Genomic DNA, 27,914 nt, shown 5'->3' on the forward strand with positions numbered 1-27,914 from the left:
TGATTAGTCCAGTAGTTTGCGAGATTAGCTGTGAACAAAGACAGAGATATCACACACACACACACACACACACACACACACACACACACACACACACACACTCATGACCAGACATAAGATCTCACTAGCGGAGAAACATACAGTATAAAATAATAACAATGTGAAGAACTTTGTATTAAAGGCCGGCCATTATTTGAGAATGTATGAGCTATAACTAATAGGGCTATGAGACCATGACATGTTGCAGACAGCCAAACACTGAATTTAAACAATCACAATATTAATTTCTGATGTGGTGGCACCATCCTCTCTCCCAGTACAAAGACCCAATGACAAGATAAGAAAAACATACAGAACCTGACATTGTTGATGTTTAGTGATGCACATTCTCAAACAAATTAGCAGTTTATCAAATTAACAAAAATGATTGGCATGTGGTGAACTTGGGACTTTGTGTACTGACTGACTGACACACATCCTTGCAATGTTGGTCAAGTTGATTTCTCCATTCATGTTAGTGAGTTTGCTTTATGTGTTGTGTTTCAGAGTGAACTAAGGGAAACTTTGTAATTGCACTATGAAGGCTTGTTAAAACTCTCCTCCAAACTTTATGTAGCTCTCTCTGTCTCCCTTTGTTTCCTTCATCCAGGGACTTATTAGCTGACTGTTTGCCCCCAAGACATCATGTAGTGATAACCCTTACCAGCATCCATACACACTCACACACTCCAAGGTGTGTATACCACTTAAACACTCATGTGTAATCACACACTAGTTACACAGAAACACACACAGTACAATTTCCATCCATCACTGTCAGCTCCAACAGGGAAATGAGCTGTCAGAAACATGGTGCTTCAGAACTGATGGCGTGATTACACTTGAACTGCAGATAGGAGCGAGGAAGACAAATGCACTTTATCACCGGAGATACCTCTTACACTTCCAGCCTTTTCCTTCTTTACAATGATTTTAACATTATAGTCACATGTTTTTCTTGCATACATGGACTTATTTGAGATTCAAAAACAGTAATTTACTCAAGCATTTTATTTTAAATCTCAGGTATTGTATGTTGCTACATTCAATTCCCATCCGTCAGTAAAAACAAATACATTATGATAAGCTATGTGTGAGAATGGAACATAAGAAATGTGTTGAATCAGCAGCTGCAGCTGAGAAGAAGCTGCTGGTGTGTCTGTGGCCGCAGGAGGGCAGAGCTCCAGAGAGCTCTATGTCCAGAGAGGTCACACTCTGCACTCGGCTGACACATAGATTCATGTTTAAATGTGTACATTCACTGGCTGAGTGTCAGGCTGTGTGAGGGCTACAGGTGCACCTTGGTTGAGCCTAGCAGTGTGTGAACTGTACAGAAATGCACAACCATGCAACAACGCATCTACTTTAATTAATCAGTGATTTAATGGACCTCATGGTGGGCACGCTAAGTGGCCCAAATCAAACACACATGCCTGACCAACACGTGCATGCTGGGTCTAGCTAAATTGGCTGCTTATATTTTGCATTGACAATTAACAAGCAAAGTAGAACTAAGAGCTTATAGTGGGGGACTTTGCAGTGCACAAGGATTGTTGTGTGTGTGCAAAAACAGTATGACTGCTTTCTTTTTGCTTTAATGTGTGTTTGTAAGTCATAATGAGGTGTATGCTCAGGTTGCAAAGTGACTTCTAAAGAAAAGGCATTTATTGTTAGACATAAGGCATCAATAGTGCGGTGTGATAGTGTTTTGCTTGTGGATACGTTGGCAAGTTAATGCACGTTATACCTTTTTTATTTAAAAAACAAAACAATGTAATGCAGTAACAAACGTTCACTTAATTTGAAAGTAACCTTTGTGAGAGTAGTTTTACTTGAGTAAAATATTCTTGCACTCTTTCTCTTCTTGTCATCCTCCTCACTGATAGGATGTTGTGCTCTGTGTAGGAGGGTCCACACCCCTGATCTTTGATGATGTAAGTGGCATTGTAATTGAAGTCCAAATGTGTGCACGAGGTCCTCATACTGTTGACAGGCGTCACATGAATATATGTCGAGGAACAGCAGCTAATAGCCCTGCTCGTTAAAAGTAATGTAACCTGATGTGTGGGTTAAAACAGGTGCTGTATTTGGTGAAGTTGGAAGCTTGGACTCTCTTGTTGCAGGTTGTGTGAAACTATAGCTGCGTAAATCATATGAAAGCACATTTTTGCTTTTATAGTATTTGATTTCATATGCTATAGATATGATTGTCAGTAGTTTCATTGAGACGGACAAACACTGTTCAGATTAAGCCCAATTTAAAACCCCAAACTGGTCACCTGCGACTCATTTTGTAGTCTAGTGGTACGGCTTCCAAAAACAACACCAGAAGGTTGTGAGTTCAATACCAGGCTGCCACCATTGTGCCCCTGAGCAAGGTACTTAACCCTGAGCTGCTCCAGCGAGACTGTCCCTGTAGTTAGTTCACTGTAAGTCGCTCTGGATAATAGCATCTGCTGAATGACCTGTAATGTAATGTAATTTTAGAATGGGGCCAAATACTATAACTGTTGGTAGCCTCTCTGCATTTTGAACAGTTCCACAATTTGTACTGTAAAGCCTGTTATAATATTATTGGAGCAGTATTTTACATGTTGTGGCTAAAACTTCAGTCTGTGTTGAGACTTCTGTGATATAAAACTGAACTTCACTAAATGAGTCTGTATCTTCCAGCCCTTTGTGGCTCCATTTTTTATTTGTCATCTTACTTTCCATTTATAGTAGAATTGTACCAAGTTACACTGGCTTTCCCTCTTTCGTCAACATTGTTGAGGACGTTGTCGTCTTGCTTGTATAAACTTTAATGGAATTTTAAATGGACAAAAAACATTTCTACATTCAGTTTAAGTAAAGTTTAGATGGTGGATATGTAAAAATTATGATTACAAAGATGTCATGTGAGCTAACACAACAATTGATAAAATTGTATTTTGCATATATTTTGCACAATTTGTCCCTTTCACTACTTCACTAATGTCTGAATCCACATTGCTCCTTTTTTGATCGTATTTCTTTCTTTTTGAAATCATATTTTGGGTAAGAGATGAAAGGAAATGAAGGTAGAAACCTTGCAGAACATGTTCCGAACAATAACTTCTAGCAGCACCTCAGCATCATCCTTTAATATGTCATATTTAAAAATTATATGTAAATTGTGGTTTAGATTCAAAGTGTCACATACATATATCTGAGGGGTGGAAAGTTATGAAATCCACATGGCTAGAATCCACATAAACCGTGTGAAATGTTCACTGGCAATTTTACATAATATATTCATCCCATAAAAGTGGAGCTGCTTTAGCAAGGACCTTATTGGACCATGCTGCCTTGTTAGTCACAATACCTGCATCCATGGCAGTTTCCAGGCGTAATAGATGGAGATTTACATCCCACTTAATGATTCAGACTTTGTGAATATGATAAACAGGAAAATTGACTAATTTATTAATATAAATCAAAATACTGCAAATCCTTACGCTGTATGGGAGGCTATGACAACTTGCCTCAGAGGTCAAATCTTTTATTACACCTGTGATAAACGCAAAGCGTATGTAGATAAAATCCAATCTCTTGAAAATGAGATTAAGGAATTATGCTTTTTGAGCTAGTGCCAATCCCTACACACATTTCAAGGATGTAACCCTTGGAGCATTAAGCATTTTCTGGACAAGCTTGATTTTCCTGTACTATCAAGTTACAATAAGAAGACACTAGAGGGCAGTATTACAGAAGAGGAGGTGATGAAAGCCTTAACCTTACTTGCCTCCGGAAAGTCACCAGGCCATGACGGATTCCCCAGGGAATTCTACAGGGCACGAGCCCCAGACTGATAGAAGCTATGCTCATTAAGTTTAATCATGCTATAGAAACAGGTAGACGTCCAGAGTCATTATTGTTTTACCCAAACCAGGCAAGGTGACAAATTTTGCAGCTCGTACATGCCTATTTCAATTCTTCCCGGTGATTTTAACATTTTCTCTGAAATCCTTGCTCTACGACTTGAACAATAAACAATATGGACCAAACTGGATACAATCTATAGCTCCTAATCTGACCAAAACCCTTGTGTCAGTGTCTTGACGCCAAAAAGCTTTTGACCGCTTCGAGGGGAAATACCTGTTTGAGACAATGGAATATGGTAAAATATCAGGCTTCAAGGTCAACATAAACAAAAGTGTAATTATGCCTAATGTTCAACCTCCTGGTACTATGCTTCAATGGAGCCCTGATTACATCACCTGCTTACGACTAAACATTTTAAATGAGGTATACAATACATTCTCCCTTAATTACACACCATTAGTAAAAGAAAAAGACTATAAGTGATGGAAGGATGTACCTTTGTCTATAATGGGGCGAGTTAATTGCGTAAAAATGTATATATTGCCAAAATACTTGTATTTGTTCCAGATGCTACCAATTCCAGTTTGAACAATTTTTTTTCAAACTACTCTGCCTAATTTAAAGTACTTCTACTAGACAGAACACATTAGAGCAGTATGGACATGACAGGCAGAGCCCACCACATATATCGAAACAAATTGAACGGTGTCACTTACATAAATTGAAATTGGAATCAGTACCATAACTCTTTAAAAACTCTCCTGGTTATAACAACAAATCCAATCGCTGTCCATCCATATAAGATCTAGAGTAACACGGAGTATTAATTCTATTAATATATTACAGAAATCCCTCTTTACCTAGAGCCCTTAGAGATAGTATCACAAATATATGGCTTACAAAACGTATATAAACATTTTTGAGAATTTGTTTAAAGCGACATCCAGACATCTGAAGAGCTCTCCTCCCAGTACGGGCTACCCCGCACATTTTCATATACCTCCAGTTTAGGCACTTTATCATCTCAGAACAAGAAGGCCGTCTACAACCATTAGAATAATTACCTCCAGATAAACTTATGTGTGACGAACGGGAAGTGAAAGGGTTTGTATCTACTCGGGAATTTTTCAAATTCTTTAGAGTGAAACGCAAATGGAATGGAGACCTTGAAGAAAAGGAATGGTTAGCACTGTGTAGTGGCAGTCAGTATTTCTCTTTTAACACTGGACATAAAATTACACAATATAATCTGATTCATACTATACCCCCGATAGGCTACACAGAATAAATCCTCAGTGCTCCCACTTCTGCCCGAGATGTAAAACTGGTAAAGGCACACTAATACATATGGTGTGGGCCTGCACATGTCTACATTCATATTGGACCTCTTTACTCAATGCGCTTAATGACATCACAGGAATAACCATCCCCGCAGAACCAAGAGTAACCCTTCTGGGCGATAAAAGTCAATAACATCAAACTCAAATGTATTAGATTTGCACTTATGACAGCCCACAAATGTATAGCAAAACAATGGAAAGATGAACAACCACATACATCTACTAGATGGACTAATGAGTTAGCCTGCTAAATTGAAGCATGATGTGGGTCTGTAAGCTTTGGTGCATGTTGGGTAATGATTTCACTGTTCAACATTGTTCGGTCATTTAGCCTATCAGTCAAATATAGTGTTGGTAGGCAGGTTGGCTAATTTTCTTGGGAAACAGGACTGATCAGTGAAAAACTGGATGACAAATCAAAGGGAAAAGAGACTGTTCACACTGAAAGTCTGGGACATGAGCACAACGGACCACAAGTACTGGGACAGGGCGGGACTGGGTGAAGGACTGCAATGCTATATCTGCCTCTATTTTTTATAACGAGGTGTCGCTAAAATCAGAAATGTTCCAAACCTACACTTGGATGCTTTCAAACAGAAATATGCATGACATTAACTTTGGCTCTAAAAAAGAAATGAGATGTAGAAGAGTCTATTTTAAGTTTTATCAGCACAAAACAAGTCCATTCCAAATGTATATTTTACAGAAGCTAAATGCCCGTCCCAAAGTTGCCTTTATATTATTTGTGCACACTAAGGCAATATTGTGATCAAGTTAGGATATCAGAAGATTTCCTGAGGGCTTCAGGAAGCTCAGTGACCCATTTTTAAAATGGAGTTGACAAATAGCATACTTAGCTAGTAGGCATGCAGACATCAGGGCATTGTATGTTTTGTTGTAATGCCTGTCAGGGACTGCAGATGAAAATGACCATATTTAATATGCATTGTCCATTCTTAAATAAATAAACAAACATAAACCTTTCCGAGTGGATTATAATTTAAAAGGCAATAGTATACGTGTAACATTTCAGATGGCAGGAAATGCATCATTTAAAGCAGAGTAATTTGAATTTGTTTTTACATTTGATTTTTGTCTTTTGGATTTAAATCTTTAAAAATGTGTAATAGTGAACTGAAGGACATGCTACACTGAGTAATTTCTCAAGTAATGTCCTTTACACAGTGAACCAGGCCTTTGTTTAAAACAGTCTTACATAACAGGTAAGCATTTCCCCCCCCCCCCCAATATCCTCTGTCTCATATCTGTAAACATTTTAGTAAGAGTTTCTCTTCTTCCACAAAAAAGATTTCCATTGACTTCCAATTTTCAGTTTTTTCAGTTTCACTGTAAAGACCTTTCAGGGGCTTGATGGGAATAAGCCGTCCCATTTTTGTTAGGCTTTTTATTTGAAACATCTGCAGGAAGTAATGAGTTTCATTGACAGTAACAAAATAAAGTATACATTATTATGAAAACATATCTGTTGAAAAGAGAAACTTAGAGCAGTTCTGAATATGACATAACTGTTGTGCTGATGTAATGTGGCATAAGATATGCCACATTACATCAGCACAACAGTTTGAATACCTCCTTTTGTTTGAGAATGTACATTCTGTTTCTGTTTCATATGTAAATATATATATGAAGAAAACTAAATCCTTTGGCTTCAAGTGAAATATTTAGAATTTTTATTATTGAAAATTCTCATTGTAATGGGGAATCATTGAGTAGAGCAGGATGTGTGGATAAGAGCTCTGCCAATTGCTTGGCTAAAGTTGTGCGTGTGTGTGGTAGCAACTTAAAGATGTGCCCAAAGGATGGAGGTACAGGGAAAAAAAGGGATCACGGATGGATAAAAAGCAGCTCCAGCCTGACGCCATGCAGTTCTAGTGTTCTGCTTAATCCCATAATATACTTGTTTATGACGTTATCTTTCTCATCCAAATGACAATGCATATTTTCTCACAATATTCTTAGACCAAAGAATGAGTCAGGCTGGTTGACTGCTCAGCTCACCTGTGTTCCATAATATTGTTTTGCTTTTCCCATGTTTTTTCACTTCTGGTTCAAACGTAACTGTGTTCGTTCTTCTGGTTTAGCACTAGCAGCGTTGTAAAAGATTAATTATATTTGGGAACATTCAGCAGTTACACTGTGGCAATCCGATGGTTTTACAGCACAACATCTATCAGCCGTTGGCAGTAGGCTACGACGTATGGAAATGTCCTGAAATCACATTTGAGGATATTTTTACTACTTTGTATTGTCTGTTGGTGTAGACCATAGGTCTTCAACAGGGGATCCGCAACCCCCAGGGGGTCCGTGGACGTACTGCAGGGGGGTCGCAAAATTGTTTGTACATAAAGCACATTATTATTTTTTATTTTATTTTATTACAAAAAAAAATTTTTGCTTTGCCATTCACATTCCCTCCTCAGTACATATGTATGTGCATGCTGAAAACTAAGGTGCCACTGTCCTCGTCCATATCTTCATACCTAATGCCAATGGAGAGTTGGCCTAACCAAACAGCTGTTTGGTTAATAATAGGTTCTCTGGTGTCTGAACTAGTTCTGCTGTCAAAAGTAATTATATTGTGAAAGACAGACCAGTATTTTGTTTAGCAAAAACACCAACAAAGTCTCATTACATCATTTTAAAATACATAGTTGTTGAATGTCTTATCCTGTGGATAGTGAATGGTGGATGGAATTTCCCAATATAATGTTTAGAGACTAAATCGATTTTACAGATCGAGGTCAGTTTACTTGTCATGGTGAGTCCCACTCAGCCTGTGCAAACAGTTGAATTATCAAAATGGTGAAAATGTGACTTGGGATTAGAGACTATACATTTATAACAGTCTGTTACAAACTGGAGGTGGAGTTTGAAATATGTTCGCATTTACTAGGTAGGGGGGTCCTCATGTAAGAGTTGCATCATAGGGAGTGTATTATGCAGTGATTCGATGCATCTGCCTCTGCCTCTGCCTCCTCCTATGTGTTCCTTTGGATTCCCTCAACTACTTTAATGAGGTGCAATACTAAATCACTGCAGTGTACCTTTAAGCACTTCATATCATTGGTTTAATAGCTATGTATAAGGGCTGCAGGGTCCGGAGCAAAGAAACAGTTAATCCTGTTCGCTCAATTCACTCAGACCAGATTTTTTCTGGAGTCTATTGATATTTTTTTTCATATTTCAATTCATTCTTTCTTTTTCTGTCAATTAACACAGTTAAGGTTTTTTTTATTTTGCATGATTCAAAAGGTTTTGGCAGCAAATGATGGCCCTTCAGATATATATATATATATATATATATATATATATATATATATATATATATATATATATATATATATATATAGAGAGAGAGAGAGAGAGAGAGAGAGAGAGAGAGAGAGAGACTTATATTGTGGCTGCAGTCAGCATCCTAGATAGCCTCCAGTAACACATGTCAGAGAACTTCAATTCATCAAGAGGAGGGAGAGAGAGAGAGAGAGAGAGAGAGGAGAGAGAGAGAGAGAGAGAGAGAGAGAGAGAGAGAGAGAGAGAGACAGAAATAGAGAGAGAGAGGAGAGAGAGAGAGAGAGAGAGAGAGAGAGAGAGAGAGAGACAGACAGAGAGACAGAAATAGGGAGAGAGAGAGAGAGAGAGAGAGAGAGAGAGAGAGAGAGAGAGAGAGAGAGAGAGAGAGAGAGAGATCAGCATTTTGTGAAAGAAAAAAAAGAAATGCACATACACACAGCTGGACTCTCTCATACACACACATTATAAACACACACAGACAATTTTCTGCCTCCCTCACGCTCCAGCGATCGCAGTCACACTGACTGCTGGCTTGTCTCCACACAAAACACACACACACACGCGCGCACACACACACACACACACACACACACACACACACACACATACTGAGTCAGACTCACACTTATTCTCTCTCACACACACTGACTCACACACACTGCAGCAGATCGCGCTCTCTCTCTCTCTCTCTCTCTCTCTCGCTCTTTCTCTCGCTCTCTGCGCGCGCTCGTCCCGCCTTCTTGGGAGCAGAAAACACTCGGGTCTCCATCGTACGGGACCGGCTGCAGCTTCCTGTCAAGCTCCATCTCTCTGCTCACTCTCGACCAATCATTCTTTCTCTTTCTTTCCTTCTTTTTTCGTTTCTTTCTGTCTCTGCTCATCCTGCTCTCTGCACCTCGCCGTTCAGAGCAGGGTTGTGTATTGTCGGGGGTTTTGTGTTGTCAGCTAGAGGAGGAAACATGCAGCATCCTGGAGGAACATGCGTGGCGTTACCCAACGTGGACGCCTGTCCTCAGCTGTCCTGCGCCGCCCTCACCTTCATGTATTTACAGCAGGTGAGTGACTGTGTGTGTGTGTGTGTGTGTGTGTGTGTGTGTGTGTGTGTGTGTGTGTGTGTGTGTGTGTGTGTGTGTGTGTGTGTGTGTGTGCGTGAGTGTGATTGTGATTGTGTCTACACGAATCTTTATCTTGTGTACATGCCATTGTCTGCTGCTGCTGCTGCTGGACATATGGAGGGAGCAGAATAGCTGCGTGCCTGTACTAACAGTGACATACAAGAGGAACACATAGTGTTTGGATATGTTCCCTCTGTAAATGCGTAGTGTCAGTTTGTGCCAGTTTGATAGGCATCAGTCCTGCTCGTCCTGCCACCATGCTGCGTGTGTGTGTGTGTGTGTGAGAGAGAATGTGTGATACTGGGGCTTTCCCCCACTTTGAAGATGAGGCAGGTGGAAGTCTACTTCCAGGAAAGGTTCAGTGCGGTTGACATGTGTTAGTTGGAGAGACAATGCTCTATATTCTAGTGTGTTTATATCCAGCATTACATTTAGTACCATGTTCACAGTACCTGCCAGATAGATTTTTGGGAATATTCCTTTTTTGAATAACTACATTAATCATATTGCAGCTGCATTCAGAAGTCCTGCTTCATTGTGTTTTTGTCAATTGTTTCAGTAGTACTGTGACTCTGAATACAAAAATAAAATATTTTTGGAGATACTGTCATTTCTTGGATAGCGTTCGATTTTAGTACTACCATTTATTTTATTATTTTATCTTTAACACTTTTGTGAAGTTTGTATTGGATTAATCAGTAATTTATTATCATTATCAAATGTTTTATGTATTATTGACCATATATTGAGGTATTATCAGATATATTATTTTGTTTTTCCCACCTGATCATAATGGATCATATCAGCCTGTTTTACTGTAGTGTTTATATTGACACCTTTACCATCATGAGAAAAAACTATCATAACTTTGATAAAGTTGTTCTCCAGACGGCTCTCTGATCAGTGTCTGATTTTAGCCACATTCATTTCATAATCACTGGGCTTGGACTTTGACTTTAATTTTTTTTTTCAAAATAAATCTAAAATAATCCTTCCATCATAGTTTTTTGTTTTTAATTCCATCCGAAATGAACTATAATCAGGACATATTTTAAATTAAAATGCAGAACTTACTTTGCAATTTCATTTTCAAGTTTAGATTGCTCACTAAAAGTATTTGTATGTGCACACAACACAACACAACCATACTTTTAGTATGGTAGTGTTGTGTTGTGTGCACATACAAATATTATTTAAATCATTATTTTGCCAGTTATTATTCAGACATGAAGTACATAAATGTTTTTATTTTGTCATACACATGTGCACATAAATGGAAAATTAAGTTTCTATGTTACGTCAACCCTGTAAAGCCTCACACATAAAATACTTATTGTCTTTAAAAAATCTTCAAATAGAGGTGTTTATCGAACCTTTTGACAGAGAAATAAATATTATTTTTTGTGCGTATCAAACATCCAAATATAAAATGATATTTTATATCCTGCTTTTATAGAAGTGCATTTATTTACCTTACTTGCATTTATTTATTTATAGTTGTATACTTATATTTTAGTCACAACAAGGAGGCGGCCATCTTGACTTTGGTCAATAAGAGACCTCTTCCTGCATTGAACTGATAATCCACTAAAGGGAAGTTAACAAGTACCATGATGCTCACAAGAGGTTTGTAATTATTGATCTTGGTGATGTAGAGGTCTCAGAAACTGACATATAAAATATAATACTTAAATATAAACGTCAGTTCAGTCCATGCTGGTCTGCTTCTTCTTACATGTAGTGAGCACACTGGTGTAATAGTAACGTTTGAGTCCGTTGCCTTTGGACTCTTCCTTCTGCGCTGTGTGTCTACAAGAGATAGAGGGTCGGCATCAACCTTCACACTCAAGTTTTTATGCATTTATTGAGCAAAACATTGCAGTTTTGTATGGAAACATTATTGCAAGAGCATCTTTATTGTCATAATAGTGGAAACTAGTTCAAATACAGCTGCAGAGAGACTAGCATGTGATGGGTTTTATATTTTGTGAACTAGTGCCCCACTGTTTAGGACCACAGTCACTCTGCTGTGGCACAAAGGACTGGCCTACTGTATTAGAGCGTGATCATTTATGAAGGCTCGGACATAACAGTATACGTGTAATGTGCTCTGTGCTCTGGTTTTTATATAATGTTGTCAGAGAAGAGATGAATGATGATCATAAATTTATCTTTTTTTAACCATGTTTTCTTCTTTATGTTTTATTAACTGTCTCTCCTCCAAGTGTATTGCGCTTTTGAGTGTGTGTGTGTGTGTGTGTGTGTGTGTGTGTGTGTGTGTGTGTGTGTGTGTGTGTGTGTGTGTGTGTGTGTGTGTGTGTGTGTGTGGAATAATGAATATACAGTACAAGCAGTAGTTCTGTGAATAAGGAGGCTGTGGAATGGAAACAGGATCATGTTTGCGGGCGCAGTGTTTACACCCTGCAGGCTGCTGCTGCTGTACACTGTCCTCATGTTCCTCCATCATTACACAACCCACAGATCAATCATCAGCGGTGATGAGTCCCAGTAGATGGCGCTACACTGTTACACATCCATCAGTGTGTGTTCCATATGGTGTCAGAGCGTCAGCGACTCTGTCACACCTGCACATACTTAGCATGTTGCATCTTTTGGGCAGGGACTACACCATGTATTAAATATAAATGTAACATTAGAGCAGTTGGATGAACTGCAGTGAGGAAACGAAACACTTGTAGGTTCCTGTCTGTAGTGTAAATAAATCTAAAAAACAAATTACTTTATCGGTCACAAGCCAAATAATGAGCAAAAATATAAAGTCATAAGAAATATTTAATACATAGATCTTGGACTCATGTTACCTAAAATATAATAATAATAATAATAATAATAATAATAATGTTAATAATAATAATAATAATAATAATAATAATAATAATAATAATAATAATAATAATAACAATAATAACAATAATAATGATACAATTGAATAGAGAGCAGAATTCTCTTTTTTTCCCAGTGTACTGGGAGGATTGGATGTTAAACGGGTGATAGCACAGAGTTCCAGAGAGAGTGAGGGAGACGCAGCTGGAAAGTCCCAGGATTGGCAGCAGGTCCCGGGGATCTGTAAGAGGCTGCCGTCCATGGACGTTGTGTGGGGGGGCTTGTGAGCATTTTTACAGTTCATATGAAATTTGCAGTTGCAGCCTGGAGCCTGGATGTGATGAAAGCATGAAGAGAGTTTGTGCAGCAGGAAGTCACAGTCTGGGTGGGAGGTGATGTTGCAGAAAGCTGTTCTGGTAATCAAATTTAAAAACACCACAATGACTTGAACTGTTTTACAGTTATATACATTAATATAGATTATACAAAATAATTAGGGCTGCAATTAAATATTGTTTTCTAGATTACTTGATTAATTGTTTGATTTATAAAATTAATAGTGAGAAATGTCCATCCCAGTTTGTGATGTCTTGTTATGTCAGTCCAAAACTCAAAGATATTCAGCTTAATATGATATAAGACAGAGAGAAGCACCAAATCTCCACATTTGAGAAGCTGAAAAAAGCATTTTCTGGTATTTTTTGGATGCTTTTGTAAAGCTTAATTGATTATCAAAATAGTTGGCGATCATTTTTCTGTCAATTTGTCAATTCAATTCTGCAGCTAATTCATAATTCTGTTTTTTAAAAGGTAATAATGAAATGTATAGAACATATTTAGCAGTTTATTAGAATGTTCCCCTTCTTGTTCCATTGTTTCCTTTCATGGACATGTCCGTGCACATACTGTTGTGCTGTATAAGCAGATACTGTAGACTTATGCTTTTACATGGAAGTGCTGTGGGTCTACTTCTGCGTGCACGTCAGTGTAATGTAGTGAAGCAGGTTGAAGGTTCGGCTTCTTATTGTTTCTTTTCCCCTTGGTGTGGGTGTTGGGTATGTGTACTGTAAAGATTTGTATGTACAGTATAATCACAATACGTATCATATATTCACATGACGTGTGAATATATTCATGCAAGAAAGGCATCGCCTACAGCAGTAACCGCACACTGACAGTGAATATAACGTCACTAAATTAGTAACTGAGTGCTTTTGTGTTAGAGGCACTGCGGGTAACTTTGTGAACGTGGCCTCACACTCTGACTGGGGCTGCTTCCTTACACAACAGTGCCGCAGTGGCTTTGTGCTCTTACACATACGTTTATTGCTGTTTGCTACATGTGACTTCTGAGTGATGGGCTGCTGCGTGAGGCTCAGGGCAGGTACAGTGGACACTGTGTTACAGCTGCTTCTCAGGGGGAACAAAGCTGTGATCCTGTGTGATTCTCCAACCACATCAGCATCTTTACACTCTCCTCATTCGACATGTGCTGCTTAAAGACAAAACATTTTCTCAAAACTAACCCAAGAAAAACTAACAATTGTATTTCACACACTTCAACACAAATGATTTGCCATCTGTGATCATCATATTGACACTTGTGATTTTTATATTATGTGAAATAAAATGTGATTTAAAGCACATATGTGAATTTCTATATGAAATAGTGTGTCACGTTTTCTATGTGGTGAGTTCAAATCAAAGCACAGGCGATGTTTGGACGTTTCACGTATGAATGTTTGAAAGTGCAGAGTCTTAACTGTCTTCATATTTCATTCCGAATGGGTTGTAAAGAATATTGAATTGTACACGGCACTGTGTGCAGCGAGCAGCGCTGTAATGCCGTTAAAAGAGGTGAATGCTTTACATTTGGAATTTATATTCCCTCGCACGTGTACACACGCCATAAATAAATAATGAAAATGGATAATACAATAACACTCGCTCACAAAAAAACAATAAAGGGAAATAAAATATATAAACTGCTGCACACATCACGCTTCAACCTTGGAATGAATTCCACTTTCTGTGTCTGTTACAGTGTCTGCAGTCAGAATGTATGGAGTCGGTGGGCATGCTGTGTGTTTTTATGACCCAGTTTTCGAGCACATCGGCATTGTGGGCCTTCTGCCGTTGCGTCTGGAAGCAGAGAGAGAGAGAGAGAGAGAAGAAGAAAATGCAAGGGAGCGAGTAAAAAGAAATGAAAGTGTGACCGAGCAAAAGCCTGAAGCAGAGGAATATTTTAACGGCGCTCTGGGATGAAAGAGCTAAATGACGAGCAGAGAAAATGGCTTCTGCAATCTGACAATTTGTCATTAAGCAACTTTCCTCCATTAGTCTCATTCCTTTATCCAGCTCTTTCATCCCTCGCTACCTGCTGTGAGAGAGAGAGTGTGTGTGTGTGTGTGTGTGTGTGTGTGTGTGTGTGTGTGTGTGTGTGTGTGTGTGTGTGTGTGTGTGTGTGTGTGTGTGTGTGTGTGTGAGAGCGAGAGCTTTTGTTTTCAGATTGCAATGTTCGAGTATTCCAGATTGTGTTAATGTGTTGGCATGTTATGCCAGAACATTTTGTGTGTGTGTGTGTGTGTGTGTGTGTGTGTCTGTGTGTGTGCGCACGCGCGCGCATGTGTGTGTGTGTGTGCCGTGCCTACATAGGGAATCTGGGTCTTTGAAGCTATATATAGTCGAGCCATGTAAGACATTTTGAATACATCTGAAGGCCATTAGGGAATCTGTGTGTGTGTGTGTGTGTGTGTGTGTGTGTGTGTGTGTGTGTGTGTGTGTGTGTGTGTGTGTGTGTGTGTGTGTGTGCGTGTGTGTGTGTGTGTTTGTAGTGGCAGAATTATTTTCAGACAGCACCGCTTAATTATTTTTTGATGTACATTTTGATTCACCCTCCGATGGTTCTCAATTTATTTCAACACACACATTTCATGTTTTTCTTTTTTTCACAAAGAGCTCAATAGTCTATGACAGAAACGTGTGACAGAGTGGATTCATTATGTTCACACAGTCGATGCAGTCAATCTTTAATCATGTACACATCATGCTCCCCTGCTTGTGTGTGTGTGTGTGTGTGTGTGTGTGTGAGTGTGTGTGTGTGTGTGTGTGTGTTTAAATGGTGGGGAAAATCCATTCTGGGTATATGCTCTCAGCCAAGAGCAGAGAAAAGAGCAACACATTCCATGAGAAGAGCTGTGACTCTTCTGAAATAGTAGTGATAGTGTCATAGTAACTGCACTGCATTGTAGCTGTTACTGTGCAATCTGATGTTCACAAGACTTGTGAAAAGAATGAGAGGAAGCATTTTTGTCCTTCATGTATTCCCAGTCATTTCTGCTGCAGCTGTTCTTTCAATTTACATTAAGTTATTGTCAACGCTTCCTGCTGAAGTTTCACATTAAGAGTCTACCTGGAAAAAGGGGGTTCTGGCACTGCTTTCCCTGGCAGAGGTAAACATTGCTTCTGTGTAGTTCTGAGGTTAGCAGGACACACTCTGCTAACACGGACATAACACATGCTGGCTCGGAGGAATGAGCATCTTCTTCAGCTTTACTGTGTACCTGTGAAAGAGTGCTGACACATGTAAATTCATCCTCTGCATCGCTCATTAACTTCTCCAACAGTGCTTCCAACAAAGTTCACATTCACAGCAGCACAAACACTGTTGTGGATTACATGGTTTTGCACGTGTTACAACTAAACCAGCAGCCACCGTCTGTGTCCACTGATGTAGCAGCAGCGTGCACTCTTCTTCATCAGAGCCCTTCATCATACACTGTTTGTAGTGAACTTTGCAGAGTTCTTTGCAAACGACTTTTTGTTTACCATCCATGTGTGTGTTCCAGCCCATCCAATGAGTGAACACATCTGAGGTTGATGCAGATGAGTGGTGCGTTTAAGTACTGTAGTTAAAACCGTCTTCCACTTCAGACAATACAACTAACTATCACATTTATGACAACTTTGAACAAAATCCAGGTCTGATAATTATTTGTATTCCCTGTTGTGTTTCTGAACATAGCTGATAAATGATTGTACCTGTATTTGAACTCTATTAGAACTCTAACATGAAGTCACTTCAAAGGGCAAATATTATCATATTATTTTGAGTATCTACTCGAACATGTTTACCTGCTGTAATGTTCAAAAAACACATTTCTCTCTGGCTCTGTCTGTCTGAATATACATGTATGTCTAAACGCTCTGTTTTAGCATGTGAGTGTGCTCCGGTTTACATCTTATAATTGAAATATACTGTATACTACAATAATAGTAATATTCTTTTTACATAGTGCATTTTAAAAAATACATTGCTATTATATCTGACGGACTAATACATGCATAACCCAGCTCTCAGAGCACATTTCTGCCGCAGTGAAATGGCTCAGATTTGAGTAGAGACACAATTATAAAGTCTGTGGATATTGAATGGTGGAGAGAGTTTACTCACGGCCCCCTGTGGAGAAGGCATTCTCCTCGCATTCTCTCTCCCTTGTTTCCTTTCTTTGCTCCAGCAGTTCACTTCCTACTACTCCTGCAGTTAACCTATAGGCTGCAGTATCCTTTCATAATATTTTGATGTAACATTCTCTAACTGAACAGTTTTTTCATTGAGTTTCTTTATTTCTCCGTCCTTAAGCTATTCAACACAGCCAGCCGGTTCAGGAACAAGTGGCTTTTCAACCAGTCTCTTCACTGCAAGTGGGCTGTGCATGCTTTTCACAGAGCTGCGTGTTGTTGTAGAGGAAAGTGAGCCCTTGTTGAGAGGCAGCTCTTGTTCAAAGAGCAGATTAAAAGTACTATCGTCAGACCTGCAGAGAGACAGAGCGAGAGCGCCGGGTAAGAGACAGGAAGATAGTGTCTGTTACAATTTGCAGCAAAGCTAGAAAGAGGCTCTGTGCACTGTTTTGCTTTCTTTTTAGGATTTCCTCTTGAGCCGAGTCATACTGTTCCTTTTAGTGGAGTGAAGAGACAACACAGTGTAGGGACTGTGTGAAAATAATGTATTTTTCCTGAAGGGAACATGTTGTTCATTAAAGCAAAAGACTGTTGCTACTTTGTTTCTCTTGTCAACAATCCCGTAAAAAGACATATTAACATATTATTCTAGACTATGTGTGAACACCTATTATAGAAAGCTGACAATTTATTATCAATCTAAAACTATGTATTTGTTTACCTTTACAAAACTACTTATGAATCAGTTTAAATCAAGAATGTAAAGGTGTGTGTGTTATTTGATATTAAGTGGAGCTGTGTCCTCTGCCTGCACCACAGAAGGAGAGGGACCACAATACTCTGAGCAGCATGCATGGGAATTAATTACAATATAATATATATGAATATATCTCTCGCTTTTTTCTTGATGGTCTGAATAAGTCGCTAAATTTGCCGCTTTAAAAAATAAATAAAGTGGCTAAGTCCATCTGGCCGTGGTCATGGCTGTTCAAGCTGAACATGCTTTGTTTCGATGTGTGTGTCTCCAAACCAAAGCAGCTATGAATTAATCCACCACAAGATGATTTCTGCGTAAGCCTGATATATGTTATTCCTCTGTGTCATAGGGCTCCGTAATGTTTACTAAAAACTACAGTGGTCGTCAAAGCTGAACATTTGAAGACAGGTTAAAGACGTGAAGCTTCATTTACACCTCTCACACCACAAACTATTTGGTGTGTGGAATCAGAGCTCCCACAGAGTACATGTTCAGCCACAGGAATGCTCACTCCCAACACGCTTTGATAAACAGCTGTCTGCTCAGGCTCAAGCATCATCATATTTCATATATTTTATTATCAGGAAGTTAGGGGGGGGGGCGAACACTATGGTGCTCATGTCCACCACTGTGTGCCGGGTTTCTTCTTCAGCGGCTGCAAAATCTTTATTAAAAAGTAGAAGCTTTCTGCCATTATTCTGTCAATTGCTAATTCCACTTCCATGAACCTTTAATTAAGGGGATACAACCCTAAAGTCTTATATAGTAAAATTATGAATATTGTTAGCGTTATATATATATTTATTTATTTAAGAACAGTTTGTTTTGTACATGGAATCAAATCATGGACTTTTTGGACAGAGAAATCTGAAATGGAATGCAATTTTATGATATTTAATTATTATTAATTAATCTATTCCTCAAAATGAAATTTTGTAGCAATTACTGAATGTCTGTATGTGTCACTGATACGGCTAAATGAGCGTGTATTTCCTATTCTGAGGTGCTGTGTCATTGGACATTGCACATGCCCTTTTCATCACACACACACACACACACACACACACACACACACACACACACACATGCACACGCACACGCACACGCACACGCACACGCACACGCACACACACACACACACACACACACACACACGCACACACATACATACACACACACAGTCCATGGTTGTGTTCATGTAACGACATGCCAGCGCTGCACGGATGAATGGAGTGGAAGATGGAAAGAGAGAGAGAGAGCGGGGGAAGAGAGAGAGAGAGCGATGAAAGGAAAGGATGAAGAAAGAGGATTAGAAAAGAGAGAGGATAGAGAAGTAGGCCAAAGGCAACCAACTTTAGTCTTCTCTGTTTTCAAAAATACATTTCCACACGCTGTTTAAGAAGGCAGGTAGACAGCTGTGGAGATGGAACATACATGATGTTTGCTTCCTGTTAGATGCTCAAAGACACTAAACATTGCATTTTACAATTAGTTACACACATTTCTGGACAGTATATTTTGTGCACTGGTTCAGAACTCTTCACACAGTTCTCTTATCATTATGCAGATCAGCACAACGAACGACTTTCTGATCATACAATTGAATGTACGCCCTCAGTTTGAACATTAGCACCTTCATAATGGAAGCATGTATTGATGGACTGCTGTATTCGACTGCATCAGTTTAACTGGTGTGTGTAATCTTCAAATGGCATCGTGGCTTTCAGAGGTGGGAGGGTACTGTAGAAGTGCATACATAAACGCACCTGCCTACGTGCAAAAATATACTATCAATACATTTCAATTCATATAGGGAATATTTAGACTGGGACAGCGAAGAAACATGTCAAATACGTTGATGCTCACTTCCGGGCTAACCCCTTTCACTTTACAGCAGTTGAGAAGCAAAACACGAGGACTTTACTCGGCCTTAAGGAGCTGCACCATTTATTCAGAAACAAAGTGCAACCTGCACTGTGTGCACTGTGCATTTATTACCACTTGAAATCTTTACTGCTAATTTGCTCTCTACTCTGATCGCCAACACCTGTCTGCTGCGAGCACTTCCACCGTCACTCTCTCTCTCTACCACACACTCACTACGCCCACACTACACACGGATCTATTCCTGAATGGAGCTATGCTACTCTTATAACATATGCATCAAACAGGTTGCATGACACACATATAGGGCTACAAGATAATGTAAATGTATACAGAAAAAAAACAGTGTCGCCAAAAATTCCAATATTTTAGAGCTCCCTGCAGCTCCACCGTGTTTCAAACCTTGGTAATAAAACTCTGCCTTCGGTTGGCCCCTATATACCCATATATGGTCACACATCAATTTACTGTAGGTTGTTTTCAGTTTCATTTCAGTTGCAGTTATCCCACAACTGTGTGTGTGTGTGTGTGTGTGTGTGTGTGTGTGAACTGTATTATTTTGGGTTGAATGCCTAAAATCCAGCTACCTGCATTTATAAAATATGACGCCTGCACATCCCCCACCCTCCTCTTATAAAATGTGGGTCAAAGTTAAAAAGCATATTCCCACACACCCACACACGTACAAGCCTATATTGCTGACTGTGGACTATTGTTCTACATCAACCAAGTGAGGACTTCAGTTTATACTCATTTAGAAAAATAAAATATATTATAGACAATACATTTTAAAGATATTTTACCATAATATTACTGAAAATGTGCTCTTTTAATTTTAGTAAAAGAATTGCCAAGAACTTTCTGTACCCATTTCTTTCACTTTTTTACTTACCACAAATACTTGTTTTACTTTAGCAATATTTAAACCTTTTTCTGTGATACAAATATTACAAAAATAATAATGGCCACTTTAATTGACAATAAATAAAGCTTTACCTGCAAATCAGAAGTAACTTGTCTGCATGCACTACTATGAAGAACTACAGGATTATCAACAACATGTGCTTTATCTATGCTTTAATTATATAAAATATATCTTCAATGCTACATCTTAAAGATTGATTACACCAGTGCATTTATTTTTATTTCCTCTTAGTGGAAATCAAATTCTTCTGTGATATTGTTGGTCATTGTTATGAGCTGTATTGAATGGTGAACGCTTTGGGGGAAAAAGAGAAGTTAGACAGAAAATAAGCGTGTTAGTGTTTTAAACATCTTTACAAAACCAAGAAATGATCAAACACTAAGCATTGTTTTTTCATTGTTGTCAAAGCTTGTCACATAACAACACAAAGATGATCTTTTCCTGTACTAATGTATAGGAGTGTGAGCGTCGCTCCATATCATTTAACAGGGGACAGTGTTATTCTTGTATTCAGTCATCCTGTACAATCCAAGTGGGAACCATCTTTTCCTTTTTACGACACTACAAAACAATACTGGATACGTAAAGATTTCACCTCCGGCGGTGCTTTTCAGACATCCCTGTGGAAGTTGGGGGCATTGAACCTGAGTGGGCGATGTTCAAAACCTCTATTGCTGAAGCTGAGGTGATGAGCTGTGGTCTCAAGGTCTTAGGTGCCTCAAGGAGCGGTAACCCTCGAACACCGTGGTGGACCCCGGTGGTCAGGGAAGCCTTCCGGGTTATGTTATCCGGGAGGACTCCGGAAACAGTTGCAGGGTACCGAAGGACTAGAAGGGCGGCAGCCTCTGCCGTGTCAGAGGCAAAGCAGCGGGTGTGGGAGAATTTCGGAGAAGCTATGGAGAAGGACTTTCGGTCGGCACAAAGGTGCTTCTGGAAAACCATCCGGCACCTCAGGAGGGGGAAGCGAGGAACCATCCAAGCTGTGTACAGCAAGGGTGGCCTCCGCCAGGGCTGCGCTTTATCACCAATCCTGTTCGTGATTTTCACGGACAGGATATCAAGGCGTAGTCGTGGAGGAGAGGGGTTGCAGTTCGGTGACCTGAGGATCTCATCGCTGCTCTTTGCAGATGATGTGGTCCTTATGGCATCATCGGTCTGTGACCTTCAACAGTCACTGGATCGGTTCGCAGCCGAGTGTGAAGCGGTTGGGATGAGGATCAGCACCTCCAAATCTGTGGCCATGGCTCTCAGCAGGAAACCGGTGGATTGCCTACTCCGGGCAGGGAATGAGCCTTTACCCCAAGTGAAGGAGTTCAAGTACCTCGGGGTCTTGTTCATAACATAAGTAAGTAACTGCCCATTCCATAACAATAGTTTAAGGCTTGTTATGCCTGGTGGGTTCTGATACATCGTTCGCAAAAATGAGGCTAGATTACTGCAAGTTGTAACAACAAGGGCTTCACACTTGTGGCTAAAACACCTCAGATGAGCTGCACATGTGTTTCTATAGGATGATGAGTTATGGAAATTAAAACTTAAGTCATGCTTTGGGGGGGAAATATGAGAAAAAGAAGTGTGTGTGTGTGTGTTTGTTGGGCCTGCTTTTGTTTTATGCTGACATTCAAAGAATAAATGAAAATATTAAGATTTTGCTTTACTTTAGAGTAAATTGGGGGAAAAGAACACAACATGTAAGATTTACCAAACATAAATTGCACAGATTGATAAATATGAAATGTTTATGTTCTTGGCACGTGTGCTCATGACATGAACAGAACGAAAACAAAACCCACCAGGGTCGTCCAGTCTCAACTGTAATGATGTTCTTTTATTCAGCCTTTAGTTTCACTTCAGCACACTTTCAACAAATAACATAAAAGCACATAGATTTTAGTCAATTAAAATGATGCACACAGATGTCATCGTAGTTTTACAGTTGTGCAGGGTTACCATGTATGTACATAAAGCAGGCACATTCCCTTTAGAGATTCACAGTTTCCTCACATAGTAATTATTATTATCAGTATTTATCCACTTGACTGTATCCACTATGAATATGGATATGTTCATCAGTCTCTCTCAGAACCAGCACAGAGAGCTGTACATGACACTGATCATCAAATTCAAATATGTTATAGAATATGATAATCACTGTTTCCTGCACTTGAACAACCTGACAACATGCTATCATGTGTCCTCTGATGGAGCTGCCTCAGAAACAGCACAACAGGATGCTTTTAAGAAATGATTATGTATCAAATAGTGTTTTAAACATTGTGCTCTAAAAAGGAAAAGATGGTTCCCACTTGTAATGGAAAGAATGACTAAAGTCGCCTCTTTGCCTGAACACAATGGTCCCCTGTTAAACGGTAAGGAGCGACACTCCTGCATGTATGTGTACAATAGGACAGATGAAGACGGTGTCATTGTCAATAAGCGTTTACAAAGTTGAACAGAAAACAGCTTTGTAAAGGCTGTTTTCATCTGCCTAACAAGCAGTAGAAAAGTCACAGAGACAGACTTGAAATACTGAATCAGATGAATAAGCTTTGAAGATAATGTACCTGCAAGATTCTTGCTGTTCGGGGTTGTATCCTCATGATTGTTGTGTCATGAGTGTCAGCTAACTGAACTGTAGTGTAATGTAATGAATAAGCTGTCTTAGTTTAGGATGTTGTCTGACCACTCCTGCCTTCCTGGTCTCCCTCTATTGTAAAATAGTGTAAAGCTTAAAAACTTAAGGCATCCACTAAAGCTGAGCTTTTATATTTTGTTACAAAAACATAAAAACAAAAAATGTTTCAACAGACTGGAATCTTCACTAAGTAGGCTGTTAAATAACTCTTCTACAGTATGAAAGACTGCCTTCACACAGTGGAGGAGTGTTAAAAGAGACACGTGTGAATGGGTCTTTAAAATCCCTGCTCCAGCTAGCAGGAGCAGTGCTGAGCATAAACACTCACACACCTGCAGGTCCATGTACCAGAGGGTTGTAGACATGATCATCCAGGACATGAAGTCACAAGTTGATTACTATTATATTTTGTAGTTTAATTTCCATATCATGCATTATACATTTTGGAATTAAAATGTATTACGATAGTACTATAATAATGCAATGATGTCATCAAGTATAAATGCTATGCAAGTGTAAAGTGTGCACCATGTACAGTGAGTGGTCTGCAGTTATCTCTGTTGGCATGTTGTTGTGTTGGTCAGTGTATATTTGAACTTTGGACACAGCCAGGCTAATTGTCCCCCTCCTGGCCTAAAAGAGTCTTTCTCTCTTTCTCTCATTCCCAAATGCACACACACTCTCATAACAACACACAGACAGACATGTGTGCTATAATAAACTAATTTCTCTCACACACACTTAACATCATAACCCCTGCCTCTCACACACACACACACACACACACACACCTGCTTGCTGACCTTATTATCTTACTTGCAGCAGAACAATAATATTTTGCTACACAAACAGTGCAGACAGAGAGGGGGGGAGGGGGGGGGGGGGGGGGGCAGGTGGTGTCCTACGTTCATTGAAGAAAATTAACATACCAAAACCAGCAATGTGTCAGTCAGCGCTCAACACTCTCTGACCTCCTCTGAGGCTCTCAGGTTCCGTTGGCTTTCCACTGAATACATGAGGGAGATCTGTTAGGCTGGTCCGGAAGACGTACTGATGTCCGGGCAGAGTGAGACTCAGTGTGGGGGTTCCGTCTCAGGCGTGTTGCTGCCCGATCTGAATATAAAGCCCCCGGACGATACCTAGAATAAGGCATGGGAGAGATGTACACCAGATTGTCTAGGAAGGGATGACAGGATGAATGGAGGAAGAGATGCTGGGATGAGGGCATCCATAGATGACAAAGATGAGACAGCATTTGTCAAAGTTTTGAATCCTGCGATCATGTGTTTTAGTCTGTCTGTCGTAGAGAATGCTGAGACAAAGAGGCCGGATGTGTTGACCGGTAGGCTTAACAGGTAGTCAACAGATATTAGCGTGTGGCCCTGCTCCCAAACTTAAGTTAACTAATTAACCTCTCTCTCTCTCTCAAAGCCATGTTTAGTGGTGCGAAACTTTAGTAAATAAAGCATTTTGAATGTGTAGCACTGGAGAGGAACTGCAACAGTGAGGATTTCTGGCAGCAGGTCAAAAATAAACTACAGTGTGTGTTAATAGTAATAAAGGAACAACCGGTGCAACGTTGTGTTTTTGAAGGGGAACTCCATCGCTTTTACACACAAGTAAAGATGTCCTGATTGTCGAAGAGCCATATCGGCCGATACACGGCTGGTGTTTATGTTTCTTTGTTGTGTTGTTTTGTTACAGCAGCTGGAACACAAAGCTCCAGACTACATTTAACTGTTTGTAGTCTTATCTTAGCTTGAGATGGAGACTTCACATTAATAACAGAGAGCATGCGTTACACTGGCGGCATCGAGAAAGCTGTGGGCATTTTACCATGGAAACCAACAAAAATATGTTCTTGGTTGCATTATGGGAAATGTAAGATGCATTGTTTTGGAGTTGACCCATTGACCCATACTGGAGACTAAAAGGCAGAATATCTTGCCGTTTCCCCAATTTTATGGAAGTGCAATACTAAATGACTGGAACATTCCTTTGATGGAGCTCTGTGGCACGGAGGAGAAAGATATATCTGGCTTTAGACATACACACATAGTTTTGGTCTTAATATGGGATTTGTTTTAAATGAGAAAAATATAGAATATAACCAAACTTCTACTTAAACCTTTGCCACCATCTGCTATTGAAAGAGGAAATGCATGAAGAAGAGAGTCTGAAAGAGAGAGTGGGGTAGAGATGAAAAGGGGGGAGGGGGGGTAGACTCCACAACCTCATTATGTCTGTTGGCATTTTAACTCCTTTTGATGATTTAGTAAGAAGAGGGGATGGAGGAGGAGGGGAGGAGGAGATGTGTTCTCTCCTCCATCCATGACACCATTTCAATCCTCCACTCACACATCCCTCCCTGCCCTTCCCTTGACGGAGAAGAGAGAGAAGAAAGAGAAGTGAGTGTCTTTAATTTAGAGGGATCCCGAATGCGTGAAATCCTTTATGCTATCTGGGTCACAGTGTGCCTTACAGGCGGAAGAAACACACACACACATATACGTTTTTCTTCCTTCATTCATTTTGTGAGCGTCTCTCTTCTGTTATGTGCGGTGCTGAGGGAGGTTATGGTATGAATTGTGTAGGTAGTTGTATTGTGCTCATGCACCAGGCAGTACAGTTCCAATCAACCTTCCAGCATTAGTTGAAGCACGTTCTCAGTGTCGACCCCTTAAAAATCAGTTTCCCCTCTAAGCAGCTTTAACGTAACATCATCATCTTACTCTACACCCGGTCTGACAGTTTCAAATACACTACATGGCTAAAAGCGTGTGAACACCAGGAGAAAGTATGTGGACAGCCCAATGCGACACCCAAGCTTGTTCAACATGTCATTCCACCACCGTGAGGATTACTCTGCTGTTATAACAGCTTCCACTCAGCTGGGAGGGCTTTCCACAAGATGTTGATTTAGACTTCTGGCTGCAGGGATTTCCTCCCAAACTAAATTCAGACAAGAATTTCCACTTCCCCAGCCAACACGTTCTTATTCCAAACTTGTTACGGGACGCTTGGTCAGAACCCTTTGACGTCACTTTTGAACTCACTAGGCAGTCCTACGCGCCAAACTATGTTGCTCCACTGTGACACTAAACACGTGGTTAAAATTGGTTCGGTTTAGTAAGAGATTATTGTTTGGCTTAAAACAAGTATGTTTGTTAGGTAACATGACTTGAAAAAACTTGCGTTTTGGTTGAGTGTCCATTGCAAAGGCAGAATTTAAGCTTGGCTCATACTTCAGTCCGGACGGTTAGGGTTAGGGTTAGGGTTAGACACGTACTACAATCGGGAGTGTTGTTACATGTGCACTAGTAACCAAAACAATTAAGCAACATCATGATCACTCTAAACTGGCCATGCCCCCCGCCCCCCCCCCAGACATTTTAAAACAGAATTCAACTCTCAGTGATGTGGTAGAATTATTTTAACTAACAGCCACAGATGGAGGAAGGCAGATTGTACGTACTGTATGTGGCGGCCAGCCACAATTGACAGAGCTGTAGTTATGTGCCAAAGTTTCTCGTGATGGTACTTACTGTGTTTTTTTGTATTTTTGTGCTCAGTGAAACGGTGAGAAGCTTTATTGAACTGTGCTGGTGTAAAGTGGTATTTTGGTAGGAACTGGCAGCTAGATATTATTATGAGAATACACATACATCTATTGAGGGTACACGTGGTTCCATATTCAGTTTCCTTTGACACAGAACTCCAATATGTCCTGCATTTGTATGAAAACACAGGGCTACTGTCCGTATCTCCGTCTCTGTAACTCCTTATATCAAATATATATTTATATATATATAATTTTGCATGCATTTTTTAGATATCCCTTACTTCAACTCCTATGAGTTAAAAATAGTGCAGCATCAGTCAAGTTTTATCTCATGAAATGTGATAACGGGTTATTGATGATTAACCTCAGCAACTGTCTGAATGTTGAAATCTAAATGATCTACAACTCTGTGATTTCTTTAGACTAAAATACTTTTTCATTTTAAAGCTTAGCCATGGCCAGCACAAACATAAGGGGAGTGAAATTACCAACAAGAACATTTCTACAGCACACATTCAGTCAGTGAACAGCAGTCATGTCATATTATGCAGAAATAACTGAAATACCAGCTTCATCCACCAATGAATTTTAGTTTTTCCTGCAGCTTTTTAACTTGAAGAGCATATTAAAACAACGGGATGAAACGGGAAGAGCTGATGGAATTAGTGCAGTAGAAAAAAAAAATCAATGCAGCATCACATCATTTCTTGATATTATTTAAAGGAATTCTGAGCTCTGAAGCATGCTTTCAATTGGATTTCTGTGTTCCACAATCGATCAACACACAGATATAGTTTCACTCATCCCTCTTTACACACACACACACACACACACACACACACACACACACACACACACACACACACACACACACACACACACACACACACACACACACACTACAGCAGGGTGCACACAGATTGTGTGTGTCGGGTGACACTTGATACTTGACATTCAGTGATGGAAGAGCACTTAAAGCAATAATTGGAAATGTTCTTAGAGACAGAGCAGAGTATTTTAATGTGAATTGAGGGTGTGTGTGTGTGTGTGCAGCTCCATACTAGAGAGAGACAGAGTGATATCTATGGAGTGAGAATTCTAAATGTGCGCTCACACACACACACACACACACACACACACACACACACACACACACACACACTCACACACTGGGGGAAATCACAGAGACGGATGACC

At 39.8% G+C, this 27,914-nt stretch overlaps 1 protein-coding gene across 10 annotated transcripts in view; it reads left to right on the forward strand.

Moving 5' to 3' along the window:
- The window catches only part of rbfox1 (RNA binding fox-1 homolog 1), a 269,038-nt gene that overhangs the window by 164,107 nt on the left and 77,017 nt on the right, over positions 1-27,914 (forward strand). For 9 of the 10 annotated variants that reach the window (XM_029438228.1, XM_029438226.1, XM_029438227.1 and 6 more), the window contains exon 1: positions 9,314-9,589. The exons of the other annotated variant lie outside the window; for it this stretch is intronic. In XM_029438228.1, the coding sequence (XP_029294088.1) occupies positions 9,494-9,589 (96 nt within the window). In that variant the 5' untranslated portion in view covers positions 9,314-9,493. Of the gene's footprint in view, positions 1-9,313; positions 9,590-27,914 lie in introns of those variants that run through there. 10 annotated transcript variants of the gene reach the window in all.

This window comes from Cottoperca gobio, chromosome 8 (assembly GCF_900634415.1).
Source record: "Cottoperca gobio chromosome 8, fCotGob3.1, whole genome shotgun sequence".
Lineage (NCBI taxonomy): Eukaryota > Metazoa > Chordata > Actinopteri > Perciformes > Bovichtidae > Cottoperca > Cottoperca gobio.